General features: G+C 52.7%; 2 protein-coding genes across 2 annotated transcripts in view; one reads left to right on the forward strand and one right to left on the reverse strand.

Moving 5' to 3' along the window:
• Positions 1-4925: 4925 nt before the first annotated feature.
• Positions 4926-15467, forward strand: GUCA1B (guanylate cyclase activator 1B). The gene is made up of 4 exons (XM_077764785.1): positions 4926-5132; positions 12646-12795; positions 14534-14654; positions 15340-15467. Exons 1-4 carry the CDS (start codon positions 4926-4928, stop codon positions 15465-15467), a joined length of 606 nt encoding a protein of 201 aa, XP_077620911.1.
• Positions 15468-17832: 2365 nt separating this feature from the next.
• Positions 17833-20318, reverse strand: part of GUCA1A (guanylate cyclase activator 1A) — a 6520-nt gene continuing 4034 nt past the window's right edge. The window contains exons 2-4 of the mRNA XM_077764786.1: positions 18743-18892; positions 18285-18378; positions 17833-18008 (exon numbers count right to left, since the gene is read on the reverse strand). Of these exons, the coding sequence (XP_077620912.1) occupies positions 17833-18008; positions 18285-18378; positions 18743-18892 (420 nt within the window). The remainder of the gene's footprint in view (positions 18009-18284; positions 18379-18742; positions 18893-20318) is intronic.

The following is a 20318-nucleotide window of genomic DNA, read 5'->3' on the forward strand; positions in this document are numbered from 1 at the left end:
GATGGGGAAAAGGCTGGAAATCCCTGGGCTAGATCTTCAAGGCCTCTTCCATTGCCATTTCACACCAGCAGATATCTGCTAGGCCAGGCACTCAAAGGAATCGAAGGATTGTCCTGTAAAATTAAGGTGTGATGGCTCACATTAATTTGGCACTGACTGTGTGCTGAGCACTTTGCTCAGTTACTCAGTAAGTATTTGAGTTCCTTGTGTGTGGACACCAGGAATTCATTATATATGGTGAAGTCCTCTTCTCAAGGACCCTGGACTCTGGTGAAGATATAATAAGGGGGGGGGGGCAAGGAAGAATAAGACTTAGTTAAGCTCTATGAATAAAATAAGATAGTGTCAGAATTACTTGAGTGGCTACTTGAGGCGGGGCTATTTCTAAGGAGAGGAGAGTGGTAAAGAAGATAGCTATGTACAGCCGTGGGGGAAGAGCAGCAGGAACAATCAATGCCAAGGCCCCGTGTGTGTGTCTTGGGACAATTGCAGAGGAACATGAAGCCCGTTAGGCGAGGACTAGATCACGTACTGCATCGTGGCTGTGGGAAGGATTACAGATTGGATTCTGAGTGTGAGTGGGAAGCCAGAGGAAGATTTGGAGCAGGAGAGTCACGGATCTGGTTTATGCTTTAGAACACTACTGTGGCTACTGGGTGTGGACTGTAAAGGGGGCAGAAGCACCAGGTAGGAACTGCTGCCGGGGACCAGGTGTGAGGACATGGCCTGGAAGAGAGATGCAGTAACGGAGATGATGTGAAGTGGCTGGATTCAGAATATGGTTTGGAGATGGAGCTGACAGAATGGCCTACTAGGAGATTGAAATGATATCTCAGAGAAAGAGAAGATTGAAGAACAGGTCTTAGTCTGGGGGCTAAGCAACTGGGTAACTGGTACTGCTATTACTGAGGTTTTGGAAACAGGTTGAGGTGGAATCCAGGGAGGAAATCAGGAGTTTGGCTTCAGTGTCGCCGTGTTTGCAATCTGAGTATAGATGTCTCCTCAGCAGCTAGGTTCATAAATGGGAGTTCTGGGGTGAGGTCCAAGCTGCCGGTACAAGTTTGGAAGCTACCAGCCTACAAATGGTATGTAATGTCAGAATGAGCGAGCTCCCCTGGGGAGGGGAGTGGTGGGGAGGTGAGAAGAGCCAATTCCAGGACAAGCCTGGGAGCCCCAAGCATGAAGAGCTCAGTTCAACAGGAGGAGGTGCTAGCAAAGGAGATGAGTAGCCAGTGAGGCCGAAGTGAACTCAGAGGAGTGTGATTGAGTAAGAAAAGTAGGTCTTTGGTGACCACTTCTCCGTGGAATGATAAGGACGAGCATCCCACTGGAGTAAGTTGAAGAGAGAATAAGAAAGAAGATGACATGGGGCGCCTGGGTGGCTCAGTTTGTTGAGCGTCCGACTTTGGCTCGGGTTATGATCTCATGGTTCGTGAGTTCGAGCCGGCTCCAGGCTCTCAGCGCAAAGCCCACTTCAGATCCTCTGTCTCCCTCTCTCTCTGCCCCTCCCCTGCTTGCACTCGCTCAAAAATAAAACATAAAACATTTTTTTATTAAAAAACACACACTAAACAGGTTTGAGAATGTCTGGTTATTGCTGCCTTAAAAACATCCAACACTTAGTGGCTTCAGTGACATTTACTTTGCACACAAATCTGAGGCTGGTCAGTGCTCTGTTAGGACAATGATCCATTTGGTATCAGCTGGAGTGGCTGGAAGACGGACTGAGGTCTGCAAAGTCACCCACCCAGCACACCTAGTGGCTAAGGCTGGCCGTCAGCTGAACCCCTACATGTGCTTCGGGCGTCCCACAAAATAGTGGCGAGTTCCTAGGGCGAGTCCTGAGAGAGCCAGCCAGAAGGCCCATCACCTTTGATAGCCTAGCCGTGGAAGTCACATGGTGTCACTGCTGCCTATTCTCTTCACTGAGTAGCCACAAAGTCCCATCCAGGTTGAAGAGAAGGAGAAATAGACTCTTTCCCTTGATGGGAGGAATATATGAGACCAGATCTGTTGTTGTGCCCTTTTTGGAAAATAACATCTTCCACTGTGGGGGGGAAGGGGGCGGGGTGTTATAAGGGGAGCCAAAACTAAGACAGTGGCTGGAGGGCCAGTGGGATCCAGTAGGCACGATGCCTAGGGCCCACAATACTTTTAATTTCTTTTAAATGTTTAATTTCTTTTAAAATAAGGAAAGGAGGGAGGAGGGGAGGAAGGAAGGGAGGGAAAGAAAAAAGGAAGGGAAGAAAAAAGAAAAGAAAGGAGGAGACAGGAAGAAGGAAGGGAGTACAGTCCAGACTGGATTATATTCATCTTTATACCAATGAGTGACAAAATATTTTTAATTATTTACTCAATATTTATTTTATGACTCATGAAGGCAAAAGCATGTGGGCCCACGAAAGTCCCATAATGGGACCCTGAATGTGGGGTCAAGGAAGGAGTTTTGTTTTACTAAAGGTGATGTTAAGGCCGTCCGCAGACAGGAATGAGCCACTACAGAAGGATGAACTGAGGATGCAGAAGAGAAGGGAATAACTGTGTGAAGTGCTTGGATAGGCAGAGAGAGAGAAGACCTCGCCGAGCAGCTGACAGGTGAAGGACAGGGCCGCTGCCTCCATTGACCCAGGAAGAAGGCCAAGTGCGTGGGCACAGGTGGGGAGAAGTCTCATGGGAAGAGGAAGTGCATCTATTTCTCTGTGAAGCAAAGCTTGTAACAAGGTCATCAGCTGAACGCGAGAGTGAGTGAGGTCTGAGAGCAGGGAGCTTGTGGGAAAGTCATCTCAGGACGGGAAGAGGGACATCAGTAGGGACAAGCAAGTGCTACCATCGCCTCCCGGGTGCAGGTAAGCTGTTGGCGACTGGTTAGCGGCTTTAGCCGAGGTCAGGTTTTGCCAACCAAGTACTTAGGGGGAGAGAGGGCCACAAAGGCAAGGTCATGGCAAGAGTGCTGGGCCGTGGATAAGGTTGAGGAAAGCGAGGGTGTGAACGGGGTGACAGAAGTTAAAAAACGAGATCAGCAGGTTGCAAGTCTCAAGCTGGTGCGTTGTTGGGTGAAGGTGCTAGAGAGAGAGCTGGCGGGAGAGGCAACGGTGATGTCTGAACCTTTCAGACGCGGCTCAGAAATGCGGGACTGCAAGGCCTACGGGAGTGGTGCCCAAACTTCAGCGTGCTTTGGACGCATGTGGAGGGCTCGTCCAAACAGATTGCCAGGCCCATCCCCACGGCTCTTGGTTCAGTGGGGGAGGTGGGGCCTGAGAATTGGCATTTCTAACAAGCTCCCAGATGCTGCAGCTGCTGCTGGCCCTAGGGTCACAGTGAATGGGAGGCCAAGGTGGGGCGGAAGAAAAGCTCAGGGACCTTTGAGGCTGGAGCATGGGATGGACCCACTGTCCGCCTGGATGTGGACGTCACCAAGCTGGTGCTCTGAGACAGAGTAGTGAAGTCACCAGTGAGGGCACGTGGGTGGAGTCACACATGGCTTCACAGAGACTGGCATTTTTGAGGGAGAAAAGGGAAGTGGAGGCAACATTTAGGAGCAGGGAGGCGACTAGCCCTACTCCGCTGACCCCAAGGGATGTGGGAGAAAAATCCACGAGTGCTTGGAAGGATGACAGGAAGTGGGGCGCCTGGGTGGCTCAGTCGGCTAAGCGTCCAACTTCCTCTTAGGTCAGGATCTCACGGTCTGTGGGTTCGAGCCCCACGTCGCGCTCTGCTGTCCGCTCGGAGCCTGGAGCCTGCTTCAGATTCTGTGTCTCCCCCTCTCTCTGCCCCTTCCTTGCTTGTGCTCTGTCTCTGTCTCAAAAACATTAAAAAAAAAAATGTGTTTTAAAGGAATGGCAAGAACTTAAAAGAACTACAAGAGATTAGGGGTGAGTGGAGGTGGGGGCAGAGGGGTATGTGAGAGGAGGACAGGCCAGGAGGCATACCGGACAATTCAGGAGTGACCGGCCAACGGGAGACGGACAGGGAGTGTCACCCTGGGATTACAAGACTCACCAGAAAAACTCCTAAAATCTAGAAATGTGCATTTGATTTTCTGGTTTCTGGAAGGTATCGTTTTAACACTACATTAAAATAAGCACAAATACACAATTCAAAAACAAATTTGCAAATACAAAAGTAAGAGCCTCCAGAGATCTTTTAAGTCGTGGCCCCAGATCCTTCTCACATATACACACTTAGGAGAAAAAGTAGGAAACGCCTTGGGCGAAGGGTGTCGGAAGGAAGCATTTGTACTTCAAATTGGAAAATGGAAAACTTGGAAGACTCAAGGCTGTGACTTGCTGGCACTGAGCGTGGGGACAGAGCTGCCCACCTGGAGGCCTTCACATCACAGTACGTGCTGCTTCTCCCTGGCCTGTGCGAGTGAGCCCCGGATCGCCAGCGGGTGCTATCATATGGGCTAGGCGTTGGCCTCGCTCCCTCTCTGGACTTGAGAGTCTCCCGTGTCCAAGACGGGCTTCTCTGGAACAGCGCGGTGCCCAAGTAAAGGAACCAGGAGCACGTGTGAGATGGTAGGGTGTCAGTTCCCTGCCCTTCTCCCCTGCCTCTGCCAGGGTGGCTTAGTTGCGGGGTTGCCAAGAGTGAAGGGAGGGGTGAGGCTGGGGGAGCTTAGCTGACTGGGGGTCAGACCTTCCAGGGGAATCTTCTAATGATCTTAGGGCGCTTAGCTGGCCCGGCCCCGCCCTCTGTCGCCTGCCCCTGCACTGCCCACCGCGTTCAGTCGCCAGGAGATGAGGAGGCNAGCTTAGCTGGCCCGGCCCCGCCCTCTGTCCTGCCCCTGCACTGCCCACCGCGTTCAGTCGCCAGGAGATGAGGAGGCTGGCTAAGCAGAGGAAAGGGGGGAAGAGGGCCCTGGCCTGAAGCATCAATTGGTAGAAGCCCAGGAGGAGGCACGGACCCCGACACCCCTGCAGGCCGGAATGGGGCAGCAGTTCAGCTGGGAGGAGGCGGAGGCGGCCGGCGAGATGGACGTGGCCGAGCTCCAGGAGTGGTACAAGAAGTTCGTGGTGGAGTGCCCCAGCGGCTCTCTCTTCATGCACGAGTTTAAGCGCTTCTTCAAGGTCACAGGCAATGAGGAGGCCACCCAGTACATCGAGGGCATGTTCCGAGCCTTCGACAAGAACGGGGTAAGGCACTGAAGGGGGTGCGGGGGCCAGTCCGCCCTCCTTGTTTCCCGCTGGGCCGAAGGAGCGTCACCGGTGGGAGGGAGCGGCCGGTCCCCAGTCCTGCTCGGTGCTCTCCATTCCCTGCTCGCCTTTCCTCTCTCTTTCCCTAAACTCTTCTCTCTTCCCATCATTTGGTCCCTTCCCATCTTTCCTTCCCTCCTCTCCGTCTCATCTTCTCTCCCCCTGTCCCTCTGCTCTTCCTGACTCCCTCTGTCCTGCTGAGGGGAGGTGGGCTGGGCAGAAAGGCTCACAGCCCAGTCCTCAACTGGTGTGTTTTTGGCCAAGGCTCAACAGCCCAAGGAGTCTGGTCTCCCACAGCCACCAGAGCCCTTGTCACTCTAAAGGAGCTAAAGAGCCGTCCCAAAAGGATGAGCTATCTTGGTATAGACCGCGAGCTCCCCTTTGTCGGGGTCCTTGGAATTGAGACTGGTCAGGTCTTCCCGCCTGGCGTGCTGGGAGGGCCTCCGGCGCTGACGGGGCGGTTGAACGGACCGTGCAAAAGTCCCTCACAACTCTCCAAGTCGTGGAAGATTCCACGAGATCATTCCACCACAGGCGTTCTCAAGCCTTCCAACGGCACCAGCAGCTGAGACGATACTGCGTGTTGTAAATCCACCCCTGGAAAGAGAATTTAGAAATGGAAACCCCTTCATTATTTAAGGCTGTCAGTCCAGGGCCTCCATGATTCTTTGAATCATTAGATTTGCCTCAAGTACCTATTTTAGCTGCCCCCCGCGCCCAGATTTGGGGGGGGGGGGTATTGGGNCTGCACTTTTCATGTGTGGAGAGCTTCCCTTTCTAGACCGAATCGCTAGGAATGCCTGTTTGGGTCTGACTTTGTCCCGGGTACCATCAGCGTGCATCTCTGACACCTGTCTGGGGACTGGAGGGTGGGGCAGCGTCGTCAGGGCATCAGAAACCTCCTTAGAGATGAAAGCTGGGAATCCCCTCGTGGGGCACAGAGTATGTTCAGACTTCTCCAAGCTTCTCCTCTGCCCCCTGTCCTCCGAGCCCGCTGCGGTCCATTTAATGACCCAACTGAAATGAAGAGAAAACCTGGACAAAAGGATTTGCCCAAGATCACATACTCAGGGGTCCTGACTCCTAGTCAAGTGTGCCTGCTTAGAAGGCAGTTTGTTTTGGGGTTTTTTTATTTTTTTCTTTTTAAGAGAGAAAATAGCTTTAAAACAAACGAGATTGGGGCACCTAGTGGCTCAGTCGGCTAAGCAGCCAACTTCAGCTCAGGTCATGATCTCCTGGTTCGTGGGTTTGAGCCCCGCGTCGGGCTCTGTGCTGACAGCTCAGAGCCTGGAGCCTGCTTCCGATTCTGTGTCTCCCTCTCTCTCTGACCCTCCCCTGCTCATACCCTGTGTGTGTGTGTCTCTCAAAAATAAATACACATTTAAAAATGTTTTTTAATAAAATAAACCAGATCACACATGACAAGATTTACTATCATAAATATATCAATCTTCCCCATATTCATCTAAAAATTCAGTAGGATAACAACTCAAAATCCAAAAGGGACTGTCAAGGGGCACCTGGGTGGCTCAGTCGGTTAAGCGTCTGACTTCTACTCAGGTCATGATCTCATGGTTCATGGGTTCGGGCCCCGTGTCGAGCTCTGTGCTGACAGCTAGCTCAGAACCTGGAGCCTGCTTCTGATTCTGTGTCTCCCTCTCTCTCTGATCCTCCCCCTGCTCACCCTGTCTTTCTCTCTCTCTCTCAGAAATAAATATAACATTTAAAAAATTTTAAAAAATTAGCACATGATATTCATTGTTTTCCTTTATGACTTTTATTTTTTTAATATTTATTTATTTTTGAGAGAAACAGGGACAGAGACAGAGTGTGAGTGGGGCGGGGTCAGAGAGAGAGGGAGACACAGAATCTGAAGCAGGCTCCAAGCTCTGAGCTTCAGCACAGAGCCAGACACAGGGCTCAAACTCACAGACCACTAGATAATGACCTGAGCCGAAGTCGGATGCTTCACCCACTGAGCCCAGATGCCCCTATAGCTTTTATTTTTGAGAATATTTCAAATTTATACCAAGTTGAAAGAATAGTATAAGTAAGTCCCATGTACAGTTTATCCAGTTGTACATTTTGCCTCAGTTGCTTTATCATTCTGTGCACGTGTGTGTCTGTTTCTTTTAGAGAACGTTGGACACATCAGGTCCTTTTAGTCCGAAGCATTTCAGGGTGTTTTTCCCAAGAACAAGGACGAGCTCTTCAATAACCTAATACAGAGATCAAAAACAGGAAACTCAGTATTGACCCAATTCTATTATCTAATCCATATCCAAGTTTTGTCCATTTGACATGTAACGTGCTCTTTATATTGCTTGCTTGCTTGCTTTTCTTTCCTTCTGCTTTCTTTGGTCTGATCACACATTTACTTGTCCTGTCTTTACTTTTTAACTCAGAACCTTTGATCTTAGCTTTTGTTTGTCTTATTTGACGCTGACAGTTTTGAAGATTGCAGGCCACAATTTGGGTTTGTTCAGTGTCGCTTTGTGATTAGATTCAGGTTTTCCGTTTCTGTCAGAAATGCCCCAGAAGTGACGTCATGTCCTCAGAGCCTCCTGTGGGGGCACAGGATGTTGGTTTGTCCCATTATAGGGGCGGTTAACTGCCATCCTCTGGTTACATGGTGTCTGCCGAGTTTCTCCACTGGGAAGTTGCCATTTTTCCTTTGTAATTCACAAGCATCTTATAGGGAGATACTTTGAGACAAAGTAAATATCCTGTGGCTCCTCAAATTTTCACTTGCTAGATGTGGCATCCATTGATAATTTTCGAATTCTGCCAGCCCGTCTCCATTTATTAATTGGAATTCTTCTATTAAGGAAGAGCTTTCCTAGAGGTGTGTTAAGTTCCTCTGTCCGGGACTGAGCCTTCTTTTCTTTTTCCGCTTAGATTCTGTCTCCAGCACAATCTTTACGTTAGTGAGTCCGATTTCTGGGCAACTGGTCTGAGCTTTCTGAGACAAATAAAATCAAGAGTTCACAGATCTAGCTCACATGTCAAAACCTGAGGGGTGAGTGCGGTGCCTGGGTGGTTCCGTGGGTGAAGCGCCCGACTTTGGCTCAGGACATGATCTCACGGTTCGTGGGTTCAAGTCCCGCGTTCACCGTTGTGCTGACAGCCCAGATCCTGCTTCAGATTCTGTGTCTCCCTCTCTCTCTGTCCCTCCCACACTCACACTCTGTCTCTCTCTCTCTGTCTCTCTCTCTCTCAAAAATGAAAAAACATTAAAAAACGTTTTTAATCTGGGGTGTTAGAAACGGGGGTTTGGTGGAGGCAAGGAGGGCAGAGCGCCCCGTCCCCGCTACTACTCTCCCTCGCAACACTCTTCCCTCTGGTGGCTGCCCTGTGGACGCACTGGCATGGAAGAAAAGGGAAGGTGAAATCAAATGTCATTGGATATCCTTATGTAACCTGCGCTAAGGCCGGGCCGGTGCACAAATGCAGCCAACTCAGGGAGAAATGGGGCAGGAAATCCCACAGAGCAGATCACACGCCTGTCACTTCTGCTCCTATTATTAAATCGACAGAGGCATTTCCATCAGCTTCCCATTGCTCATCGAAGCTGACGAGGGCCCGGCACAGAGGGTGAGATTAGCCCCAGGTAGGAGCTTCCCAGGACTTGTCCTGCCGGGGGTGGGGCTGGGGGTGCTGAGAGGGGTGCTGGGTGACTTCACAGGTGAGGTCACTCCTCAGGAAGGGCTGACTCTACAATGTGCCTCATGGGAGGCAAGGGCTCATTGTGATAACCGTGTCAGGTTGAGGGAGGATGCTGTCAGAACAGAATGTTCTAGACAACGAATGTGGGAGCATCTATAGAGCTGGAGAGGAAAGATTTATCAGTAGTTTTGGGTTTTTGGGGTTTCTCTCTGTGGGGCTAGACACGAGGCTCATTTTTCTAGACAGTAATATACCTTGAGATAAGTAAGAAAGTGCTGTAACTTGAAGTAGAGAAGACACGTAGCTTGAAAGGCTCTGCCACTTCCTGCATGAGTTTCCCTGGGGCAACTTATTTCACCCTCTGAGTCTCAGGTTCCTCATCCATAAAGTGGGTATAACAAACCTGAGAGAAATGGCATATGTGAAATAGACAGTTTCTACCAGGCATTTTGCCTTCTTTCTTATTTATAACCTTTTTTTTTTTAAAGTTTATTTATTTATTTTGAGAGAGAGAGAGAACAATTTGGGGAGGGGCAGAGACAGAGGGAGAGAGAGAGTCCCAATCAGGCTTCTCACTGCCAGCGCAGAGCCCAATGTGGAACTCGAACTCACAAACCTTGAGATCATGACCGGAACCAAAGCTGGACACTTAACTGACGGAGCCACCCAGGCGCCCCTACCGGCCATTTTATATACATTCTCCTACTCTTATTTTAAAAAAATAAGGTTAATTTTTTTTTTTAATGTTTATTTATTTCTAGGAGACAGAGAGAGAGACAGCGTGAGCAGGGGAGGGTCAGAGAGAGAGGGAGTCACAGACTGAAACAGGCTCCAGGCTCTGAGCTGGCAGTCAGCACAGAGCCCGACTTGGGGCTCGAACCCACGAACCGCGAGATCATGACCTAAGCGAAAGTCGGACGCTTAACCGACTAAGCCACCCAGGCGCCCCAAAAATAAGGTTAATTTTTAGCAAACTTAACAAATAACAATTACTAGTGAAAACAATTTTTTAAAGAACAACCAATCATCACAGTGTATATCTTAAACTTACACGATGTGCTTTAAAAGGCTATTCTGCAATTATAGCTCAGTAAAGCTTGCGGGGGAGGGGCGTTGTTGGAAGCAAGCCGGATAAGCTTCAGTGAGTGAGTAGAACAAACGAGGGGCCACTTGTGCCATGGAGGACCACTCTGCAATAGCAGGGAAGGAGTGCTGATACCCTCAAGAGCTTGGATGACTCCAGGGCTCTGCGCTGAGCGCAGCAAGCCCATCTGAAAGGGCTGCATACTGTGTGATTCCATTTGTATACCATTCTCCAAGTGGACACACTACAGCGATGGAGATCAGGTCCATGGCTGCCAAGAGTTATGGTCAGAAGGAGGATGTGACTATTAAGTGGTCACGTAACAAAGAAAGTTCTCCTATTGATATTACTCATAGCTCCATGTGTGACAGAATCTCATACAACGATAGCCTTACACAAACAGCGGATTAAACACTTGTGAAAAAAGAGAAAAGAACAGCCGTTGCTAAGAACCTACCCTAAAGAAATTACCGGAGACATAAGAGAGATATATGTACACAAAGATGCTCATTGTATAATGTAAAATATTAAAACCAGGTTCAGCACAAGGGACTGTGGAGTACGCCTCAAAAAAAAAAGTAAAAGGTGATTTCCATTAATGATCTCAATTAATAAAATGATTTCAATCAATTAATTTTAAAGACATGGGACATCTTAAGATAAAAATCCAGGAAAGAAAACTGTAACTACAGTTTGACATCAGTTAGGTAAATAAACAGTGGGGGGTGTGGAGGAGCAGAAGTAATCACATAAAAGATGTTGAAATAGACACTTTAGGGGGCACCTGGGAGGCTCAGTTGGTTGAGCGTCTGACTTCAGCTGAGGTCATTCTCACGGTTTATGGGTTCGAGCCCTGTATCAGGCTCTGCTGAACTCTGTGCTGATAGCTTGGAGCCTGGAACCTGCTTGGGATTCAGTGTCTCCCCCTCTCACTGACCCCCTCAAAATAAATAAACATTAAAGAAATAACTTACTGGGCCCCTGGGTGGCTCAGTTGGTTAAGTATCTGACTTTGGTTCAGGTCATGGTCTTGCAGTTTGTGGGTTTGAGCCCGGATTGGGTTCTATGCTGACAGCTCTGAGCCTGGAGCCTGCTTTGGATTCTGTGCCTCCCTCTCTCTCTGCCCCTTCCTTGCTCATGCTCATGCTCTGTCTCTCAAAAAATGAATAAACGTTAAAAACAATTTTTCTAATAAAAAAATAACTTAAATATGGTACACCTTGGTGGCTCAGTCAGTTGAGCGTCCATCTTCAGCTCAGGTCATGATCTCACGGNTAGGCTGTCTGCTGTTTGCCGCATGTTCTGTCCTGTCCTATTGCTCACATGTTGCTCACCCAAGCGCTCCTTGATCTGAGGGTGGGGCCCGCCGAGCGGCGTGACCCAGCAGGACAGAGGCGCTCTGGGCCAGCGATGTCATTTCTGATGACAAACTCCTGTGAGTGACAGCCACTCCTGGGAGAGTGACGACTCAGCTCCTGGCTTTGGAGAGCCGTGGTCCCCCCCCGCCACCCCTCCCCCCCTCAGAAGATGGGAGCGCCTGTAAGCGGGAACAGCCTTGTGAAGGTCACCCTGAGCAGCCCACTGCGGACCCCGTCACGGCCAGGCTCTCCCCCTTACACCCCCTTGGTGGCGNTAATTGTTGCCACATTGGGTTAGAAGCAGTTTCAGTGACCTCGTCAGAGTCATCACAGAAGTGGACTGTGCCCCCCTCCTTCCTCTGGGGGGTTAGCACCTGAGCTCCGTCTCCTCCCCTCCTCCTTCCTGGATGGGGACAGGGGAGGCCTGTCCTTAGAGAGGGTAATGTCCACTGAGGCAGGAGGTGAGTGGGGCTGGAGCCATTTTGCGTATCTGCCTCCTCTCGGGCTCGGAGGGAGTAAGATGATAAAGGGCGTTTTCACCGTGAGCGCTGCTGTCTAATCTTCCAGAGCTGTCTTAGTCCCAGGTTGAAATTGAGTCAATCAGGTGTTCATCGATTCATAAATGCTTCGGAGACCCCAACTCCGCACATTAAGTGGCGCTGGGCTTAAGCCCAAAGGGGAGACAAAGGCAACATAAACCCCTCTTTTCTCCAGGAGGGTATGTACAATACAGCTCAAGAATGAGACACACTTGGGGCGTCTGGGTGGCTCAGTGGGTTAAGCGTCCAACTTCAGTTCAGGGCATGATCTCACAGTTGGTGGGTTCGAGCCCCGTGTCGGGCTCTGTGCTGACAGCCAGCTCAGAGCCTGGAACCTGTTTCAGATTCTGTGTCTCCCTCTCTCTCTGACCCTCCCCTGCTCACGCTGTCTCTCTCTCTCTCTCAGAAATAAATAAAACATTTAAAAAAAAAGTTTTTAAGAAAAAACAATGAGACACACTTACAAAAGAGCTAAGTGGCAATGCCAGAATAAGGCCCAAACTGTGTGGAATAAAGTGTAAGTGCTGTGAATGTTAGAAGAGGGAGCGAGAGAGGCAGAGCACTGTAGCTGAGGTGGTTGGAGAAGGAGGGCTTCCTGGAGGAGGGGGGACCGTTGAGCTGGGTAGCTCAAGTGCCCGACCCTTGAAGGACTGGTTCAGGATTGGATGATCACAGCCTGGGAAAGGATGCAGCGCTGGAGAGCGAGGTCACAGGGATGGCCAGAGGCAAAGCCTTGAGTCTGTCGGCCCAGCATGGGGCCCCACGCCTGCACTCCGCTCCCCTCACAGCTCCCACGCCCCTTGCAGGACAACACCATTGACTTCCTGGAGTATGTGGCCGCCCTGAACCTCGTGCTGAGGGGCACCCTGGAGCACAAGCTGAAGTGGACCTTCAAGATCTACGACAAGGACCACAATGGCTGCATCGACCGCCTGGAGCTGCTCGACATCGTGGAGGTCAGCGTCTGCCCTGGGCCTGTGAGCACGGCCAGGCTCTGAGGCCTGGCCCCTCGGGTGGGGGCTGCCGCGGCTGGGGTAGGGGGAGAGGCACTGGAATCATCCAGAGGGAGCTTTCTGACTAAGGACAGAATTACACTAGAAATCCATTCCAGAAAGATACCTTAAAAAAGCCCCATCTGTTTGGAAACAAGGCAGTACACTCCTAAGTACTCCATAAACGAGGGACACTGTCACGTACACATACACACCAAGTGCCTGGAGCCGGACTATCACGCGCACGTAACATGATCCGCTGTGCAATGCAGAGCGTTTTATCGCCTTAAAAGATAGATGTTAGAAAATAAGAGGCTGGAAATCAAGTGATCTGAGAAGTCATCTCAAGAAATTAGAAAAAAAGAAGAGAAAATTAAACCCAATGAGGGGCACCTGGGTGGCTCAGTTCATTAAGCATCTGACTTCAGCTCAGGTCATGGACTCACGGTTTGTGAGTTCAAGCCCCGCTTCGGGCTCTGTGAGTAAGTGTCTCCCTCTCTTTGCCCCTCCCTGCTCACACTCTGTCTCTCTCTCATCTCTCTTTCTCTCTCAAAGTAAATAAACATTACAAAAAATTAAAACAACAACAACTAGGGCCGCCTGGGTGGCTCAGTCGGTTGGGCGTCCGACTTCGGCTCAGGTCGTGATCTCATGGTCCGTGGGTTCAAGCCCTGCGTCGGGCTCTGTGCTGACTGCCAGCTCAGAGCCTAGAGCCTGTTTCAGATTCTGTATCTCCCTCTCTTTCTGACCCTCCCCTGCCCATGCTGTCTCTCTCTCTCTCTCTCTCAGAAAAAAAAATTAACAACAATGAGAGTAGAAGAGCCTACTATAGCACAGGCTGACCCCTGACCCCGTCACCCTGTTACTGCCCCAGAACTGCACNAATTAACAACGAGAGTAGAAGAAAGAGCCTACTATAGCACAGGCTGACCCCTGACCCCGTCACCCTGTTACTGCCCCAGAACTGCACTCCCAGGTGGCAGGTGTCCGCCCACTTCACAGATAAAGAAGTCGCCTCAGGCCAGTTCTGTGGTTTGCCCAAGTTCATCTGTTCCTCCCCAGGAGGCACTGGGGCTGGCCTTAGCCCCCGGGCTCCCAGACCCGGGTCAGTGGGGGTCCCCCATTGTGCCCAGCACTGCCCTGGGCAGTGAGGGCCTGGGGATGGACAAGAAAGGCCTCTGTCCACTGAGCGCTCAGTCCAAGAACTAAGGAAAACCTTCACACGTGTCTGTCTCTTCCCCACTTCATTGGCCACCGCTGCCTCACCAGGAGAGGGAATGGCAAGGGAGAAACCCGTCCTTTCCCGCCAGGCCGGACGCCGCTGTGTCCCCTCCTCCTGTTATACACACACGTCCACATCGTCCACACCTCCTCTCTCCCTCCCCGGGTCTCCAACTCTTCCTGTGCAGAATGGACTTGAGACCATCACAGTGCTGGGTCTGTCCCTCACTGAAGGTTTTGGGCTTCACTCTGAGGGTCACAGGGCATCAGGGCGGGGTGGCCTATGAGACCCGACACTCCTCTGCTGGAACTAGGCCGTGGGACCCTGAGAAAGCAGCCCAGCAGCCCAAGGACAGGTGGACTATTATTTGACTGGAGCCCCGGTTGGGGGAAGGGGGAGGCAGCGATGGGGACGCAGGGCTGAGGGCCTGGGGCCCTGGCGGAGGGAGGGAGGGAGGGAGCTTGCGGTTTTCTCCCGCAGGCGATCTACAGGCTGAAGAAGGCCTGCAGGGTGGAGATGGAGGCCGAGCAGCACGGACAGCTGCTCACACCCGAGGAGGTGGTGGACAGGATCTTCCTTCTGGTGGATGAGAATGGAGATGGTAAGGGGGGTGGGGGGCCGCCCACTCCACACCACCCCCCCTTTCTGGCTGTGCGACCTTAGACAAGGCCCTCCACCTCCCCGCAGCTGGGGAGCTGGGTGCAGAGAGGAGGAAGTAGAATATCACGTGATGTAATTTTGGGGTCAGGGGGGTGATTTAAGCTCTCGCCAGGCAAGTGCAGCCAGAGAATAGGAGCTTTGGACTCAGGCAGACCATTTAAACAGCCTGGCCTCAGTTTTCTCATCTGGAAAATAGGGATAATGACGCTCCAGAGGAATAAATAGGGTAAATGTAATTGAGAGACGGGCATAGAATAGGCCTCGCATAGAATAGGCCTCCGATGAAGGCTATTTGGACCCTCTCAGTGTACCAGCCCCAAGGCCAGGAGGGAGGGAGCTGGCTGGGAACACACCCAGAAGAGCCCTCAGGGACATTTCGAAGGCACAGTGAGCCAAAGGAAAACTTAAGTTCCTTTGCAAAGCAAGCCCCTGAAAGAAAGCCCCTTGAAGCCTCCTGGAGAATTGGAGTTAACAAGCCTCGACCTTAGGCCCGGAGACTGCAGGCTCATTGTGTACGAGGTGTTTGTGTAAGCGGGTGCACCCTGGGAGAGAAGGCCTCTCCTCTCGCGCCCCCACCCCATTTCTTCCACTCTCCCCCATGACCATCTCTTCCACCCCTTGCTCAGGCCAGCTGTCTCTGAACGAGTTCATCGAAGGTGCCCGTCGTGACAAGTGGGTGATGAAGATGCTGCAGATGGATATGAGCCCCGGGGGCTGGATCTCTCAGCAGAGGCGGAAAAGCGCCATGTTCTGAGGGGTCTGGGGCCCTGGGCGCCCCGTGCGAGTCCACAGGCCCCTCCAAGACTCCGCGTTCACCAGGTTTCCAGAATAGTGGGAGGGACCCTGGCTCAGCCTGCGTCTGCTCACTCTTATCTGCCCCTCTTCCCCATGAAGGGGGGTGGGGCTGAGCAGGGGGTAGGGAGTGGTCTGAAATGGCCAATCCAACAGTCTTTGGGAGGAAGTACTGGGGTGGTGAGGGCAACTGGCTTCTTCTCCCTCTCTCCCTTCAGCTGCTTCTGGGGAAAGTATGCTTTAGCTGGGGGGTGGTGCGGTTTCCACAGTTTCCTACATGGTTCTCAGCTGGAAGCAGGGGTATACTGGGGGGAGGGTCCCCATAGACCATATTAGCAACGAGAATGCCCACACAGCATGAAGCAGAAGTAGGAGTTGTGGGGTGAGTGGGATAATAATTACACCCCCCCCCAGAATCCTGAGGAGTTCATGGGGAGGGCTCTTGCCTCCCCCTCCCCAACCTGTCCTCACCAGGGGTGTCAACAAGGGAAAAGGGCGGTCTTCCGGCCCTTGGAGGGGTCGGCTGCGCTTAAAGGAGCCATTTCAGGGGCACCTGAGTGGCTCAGTCGGTTAAGCGTCCGACTTCGGCTCNTGAAGGATGGGGAAACCTCTCTCTGCCTCTGGGGAGAACTGGTCAGAGGCCCCAGAGGCCCACTTTGCCGCCAGCTGCTATGTGACCCGAGACAGCCATTTCTCGCTCCCTAACCTCAGTTATCTCGTCAGTGAGCAGGTTGGACTGAACAGGCAGTGTTCAGATAATTACTTTTTATAGATGTGGAGTTATTTTTGTTGTACAAGCTCTACGTGCAAGCCCAGTGTACAAACTAGATTTAAAGAGGGGTGCTGAGGAACTCCGTACAGGAACTTGTTCCAATAGATCTGTTTTTATGTTGATGGATGAAAAATAAAACTCACCTACTCAACTGCAATTTCATAGGTATGCTATTCATATAAAGTTTCCTTTAGAAATAAATTTTAGGTAAAAAAAAAAGGGGGGGTTGTTTAAAAAAATAGTAGTAATCCAGGGGGCACACAGATAAGTTCCCAAGTCATGAAGGTGGTATGTGACTGACATTGGGGAAATGTCCCAATTCTGTTCAAATACCATCCCCCCTCCCACCTTCAGGATGTCCCAAGAGGCAGCCACCAAGAGAAGCAGAAATGTCAACTCTCTTTTTTCCCCAGCTGCCCATGACATTGATCTCCATCTTCCCGCCACCCACATCCATGCTCAGGCCCCGGCCGACTTCCCATCCCCGGGTGGCCCCACTGATGGGTGGGACCCTCCGTTCCCCTCATGGGGCTCTGCACTCTGGAGCCTCATTCCTCTTGCCCCTTGTGTTCTCTCTCCTGCCCTTGGATTTGTATTCACGCCTTGCACTTCCCCCACACCCAGCACTGAAATGAAGACGCAAAGCCCAGAAGAAAGAGCATCTTAGAAAAAATGACCACAACTCCTCCAGCCTGTGTCTCTCCCCAAGCTCTTGGACAGGTATTCCTAAAGTTGGCGTGTGCAAAGAATGGGAATGGGGCCCACCTGTCACAGACTGCCCCACTTCCCAACTGGTGTCACAGCATCAAGAGGGAAGTTAGGTTAGCGGAGGGACGGTCAGGACACTCGCCCCAGGCAATGAGTCCCAGAGCTGTGGGAAACCACGGGGCACCAAGCGCCACTACAGGGCCGCAGTGGAAGTAAGGGTGTTTACTGGGCAGTCACTTCTGAATAGTTACAGATTTCCTCCGGGGTAAATGAGGACTGTCTATAGTGCCATACCTTCTCTTAGCGTATTTTATTATAATGATGCCCTTAGCCTGTTAGTTCCTTAGGGGGAAGAACTACCCTCTTGGCATGTCTAGTATCTAGCATTCACGCAAAGAAGGTGTTCAGTAAATGCTTGGGGAAGGGAGGAACACATCAGCGCACCACACAAGTAGGCTCCAGGGTTCCGGGGTGCGGGTTCGGTGTGTGATCGCAGCACCCACGTGGAGGCTGCGGCCACCGGGTCTGTAAGAGTCCATGAGAGTCCGTGAAAGCCCCGCTCTGCGTCAGAGCTCCCTGGTCTAGACAAGAGTGGGACTCCAGAAAGAAACTCGGTGGGAAGAGCTGGGGCTAGGGACGGGCCCGCGGGCCGCCCAGCAGGGGGCAGTCACCACCCGCTGAGTCCTGCTCAGGGGTTCGGGAACCATCCTTCCGGACTCCCAGCCCGGCCCCTCTGCCTCCGCCGTGCACCCCAGAGGGGCGAGCCTGCATCTAGTATGACAACAGTGATGACCCCAGGCACCGACACGCATCCCCTCCCCGGTACGGAAGCAGCGGGGCGGTGGGCTCAGCCGGCCGCCTCAGTCTCCCCGCCGCCCGCCCCGGCCCCTTCCCCCGCCTCCTCGTGCTCGCCGTTCTGGAGCCTGCGCACGATGCGGGTGAGGTCCAGGCTCCGTGTCAGCGTGTCCAGAAGCATCTGGTCCTTCTGGACGCCCTCGATGAACTCCTCCAGGGAGAGCTCCCCTGGGGCAGAGAGACAGGGAGTCACGGGGGAGGAGGTGCTCACGTCTCCCTGGCGCCATTGTGCGGGGGGCCCAGAGCTGGAGTCTTGCAAGGGGGACCGAGCCAAATGCTAGGGGAAGTGGTGTGAGGGGGGCAGGCAGAGGAGCCAGAGACCACAATGCGGTCCAGGGGGCCCTAAAATCAAAGACTTGGGGCTGGGGCGGGGGCAGCTGGGGGGTGTGGCCTCCCTCTGCCCTCCCGCCCCCTGCCCTGGCGGCCCCGCCCCGGTCTCCTCACCATCCCCATTGACATCAATCTTGGAGAACACCGTATTGGTGAACTCTTCCGCACTCATGGTCGTGTCGCTGCAGGGGTTGATGGCTCGGATGGCCTGCGGAGAAAAAGAAGTGAGGGGGTCCGTCCTAGTTCCGTCTCAGCGGTGCCCGAGCAACAGAGTGCGCGCTAGAGGCAGCGCTGGGATTTAGGAGCTCGTCTCTCGGTACAGATGGAAAAAACAGAGGTTCAGAGAGTGGATGGCACGTGGCCCGGGTCACGCAGCCGGTGAGGGCCTCGGCTGCCCCCCCCACCCCCCACCCCCAGACCCTCAGTCCCAACCCTGTCCCTTTCTGAGATTGCAGTTCTGTCTGCTGAAGACCCAACTCGCCCACCCTCGGGCTGTCAGCTCGGAGTCCCGGCCTCCCGGGGCCACCGGCCCCGCCCCCGCCCCGGGCCTGGCCCTCTGCACCTGGAGTTACCCGGATGATGGTGAGCAGCTCGTCCCTGTCGATGCATCCGTTGCCGTCGACGTCGTAGAGCTTGAAGTACCAGCGCAGCTTCTGTTCCACCTTCCCCTTGAGGACCAGGCTGAGCGCCGCCACGTACTCCATGAAGTCGATGTAGCCGTCCTGGGGGAGAGGCGCGGCCGCCTTGAGCCCGCTCCGCGGAGGCCCCAGGAGAGGCTGAGCCGCCCGCGCCCCGCGCCCTTCCTGCCGGGCGCCCGCAGATCNTGCCCAGCAGCTCCCGTAAACCAGACCCCAGGGGGTGTCCACGGTCGTGCGACCTCTTCACTGGCATTTCGGCGCTGGCCGTCACTGGCTGCCCCCGTGTGATTCTCAAACCTGAGCCCTTCCAGTTGCAAGAAGGTGTGTGTAGGCGGGAGAAGAGAAACAACCCCCAGGAAAAGGGGGCGTGGTTTGGGAAGACGGCAGGAGGTAAATGCGGAGGCAAGGAACACCCTTCTCCGTCTTACCTTTATTCTTTGAACTTTACTGAGCACCTACTACATGCTGTGATAGAGGCTTCAGAACTCAGTAAGACATGAACCCGGTCCTGATGGGAGTGCAGTGTTGGGGGCGCAGGTTTGAATCCTGGTTTCTTTCACCCTCTCAAAGCTGTGGAATCTGGGACAAAAGACTCAATGGTCCTTGATTTCCTCATCTATGATAGTTACAATAGTACCTACCTCTGTGGGACTGTGGAGGGATTAATGAGTTTATGTATCTAAAGCACGCAACACTGCCTAGCATACAGTAAGCACTCAGTAAATGTTCGCTATTACTGTCACTACCCTTCCCATGATTATTTTTATAAGGATGTCACGATGCCATCGCGATGTAACAGCACCGCATCTGGACAGGACATTACGGAATCACAGAACAAAAGAACACGACTCTGCTTGGGCAACCGCCAGAGGAGAGGCCAGAGGAGAAGCCCGGGTGGCTTCCCCGGGAAAGGTGATGTCCTCTTGAGTTGGGTTGACCATGGGACAGGGTGGTATAAGATATGCCTGCAGGAAATTTGTCCAGGGTCCCCCCAGACTTCATAGGCTGTTCCAGTGCAGTCAGGGAAGCAGGGAACATAAGCCTGCCTCTGGCCATCTCACCCGCAAGCCCAGTGACGCTGGGAAAGGGAAGCCTGTGTTTTGCAGAAAGGCTGAGCACTAGGACTCAGAGCCTATGAACTTGGAGTCCAGCCTCTGTTCCTGCACTTACTCACAACCCTGGCTCTGGGACCAGGAAGTTGCCCAGAGGCATGTTTGGGGTCAGTGGGAAGAACTCTAACAGGCAGATTTGCCCACAGCAGACACCAGCTTTGTGCAATAATGAGCTCCCCGTCACTGAAAGCGAGCAGCAGAGGCTGGACAGGATGGCCTCTGAGATCTCCTGGCTCTGTGCCAGCGCTGGGCCTCAGGTGTGACCTTGATGAGCCGGAGCCCCACAGTGGGTGTCAGGATCACGGCGAACATTTGCACGGTGCTTCCCTGAGTTACTAAGGTTTTCACATACACCTTAGCTCATCCCATTTCTGCACACACGCCCCCCACCCGGGCTG

The sequence above is a fragment of the Crocuta crocuta genome, unplaced genomic scaffold (assembly GCF_008692635.1).
Source record: "Crocuta crocuta isolate KB4526 unplaced genomic scaffold, BGI_CrCroc_1.0 scaffold44, whole genome shotgun sequence".
NCBI classification, from domain to species: domain Eukaryota; kingdom Metazoa; phylum Chordata; class Mammalia; order Carnivora; family Hyaenidae; genus Crocuta; species Crocuta crocuta.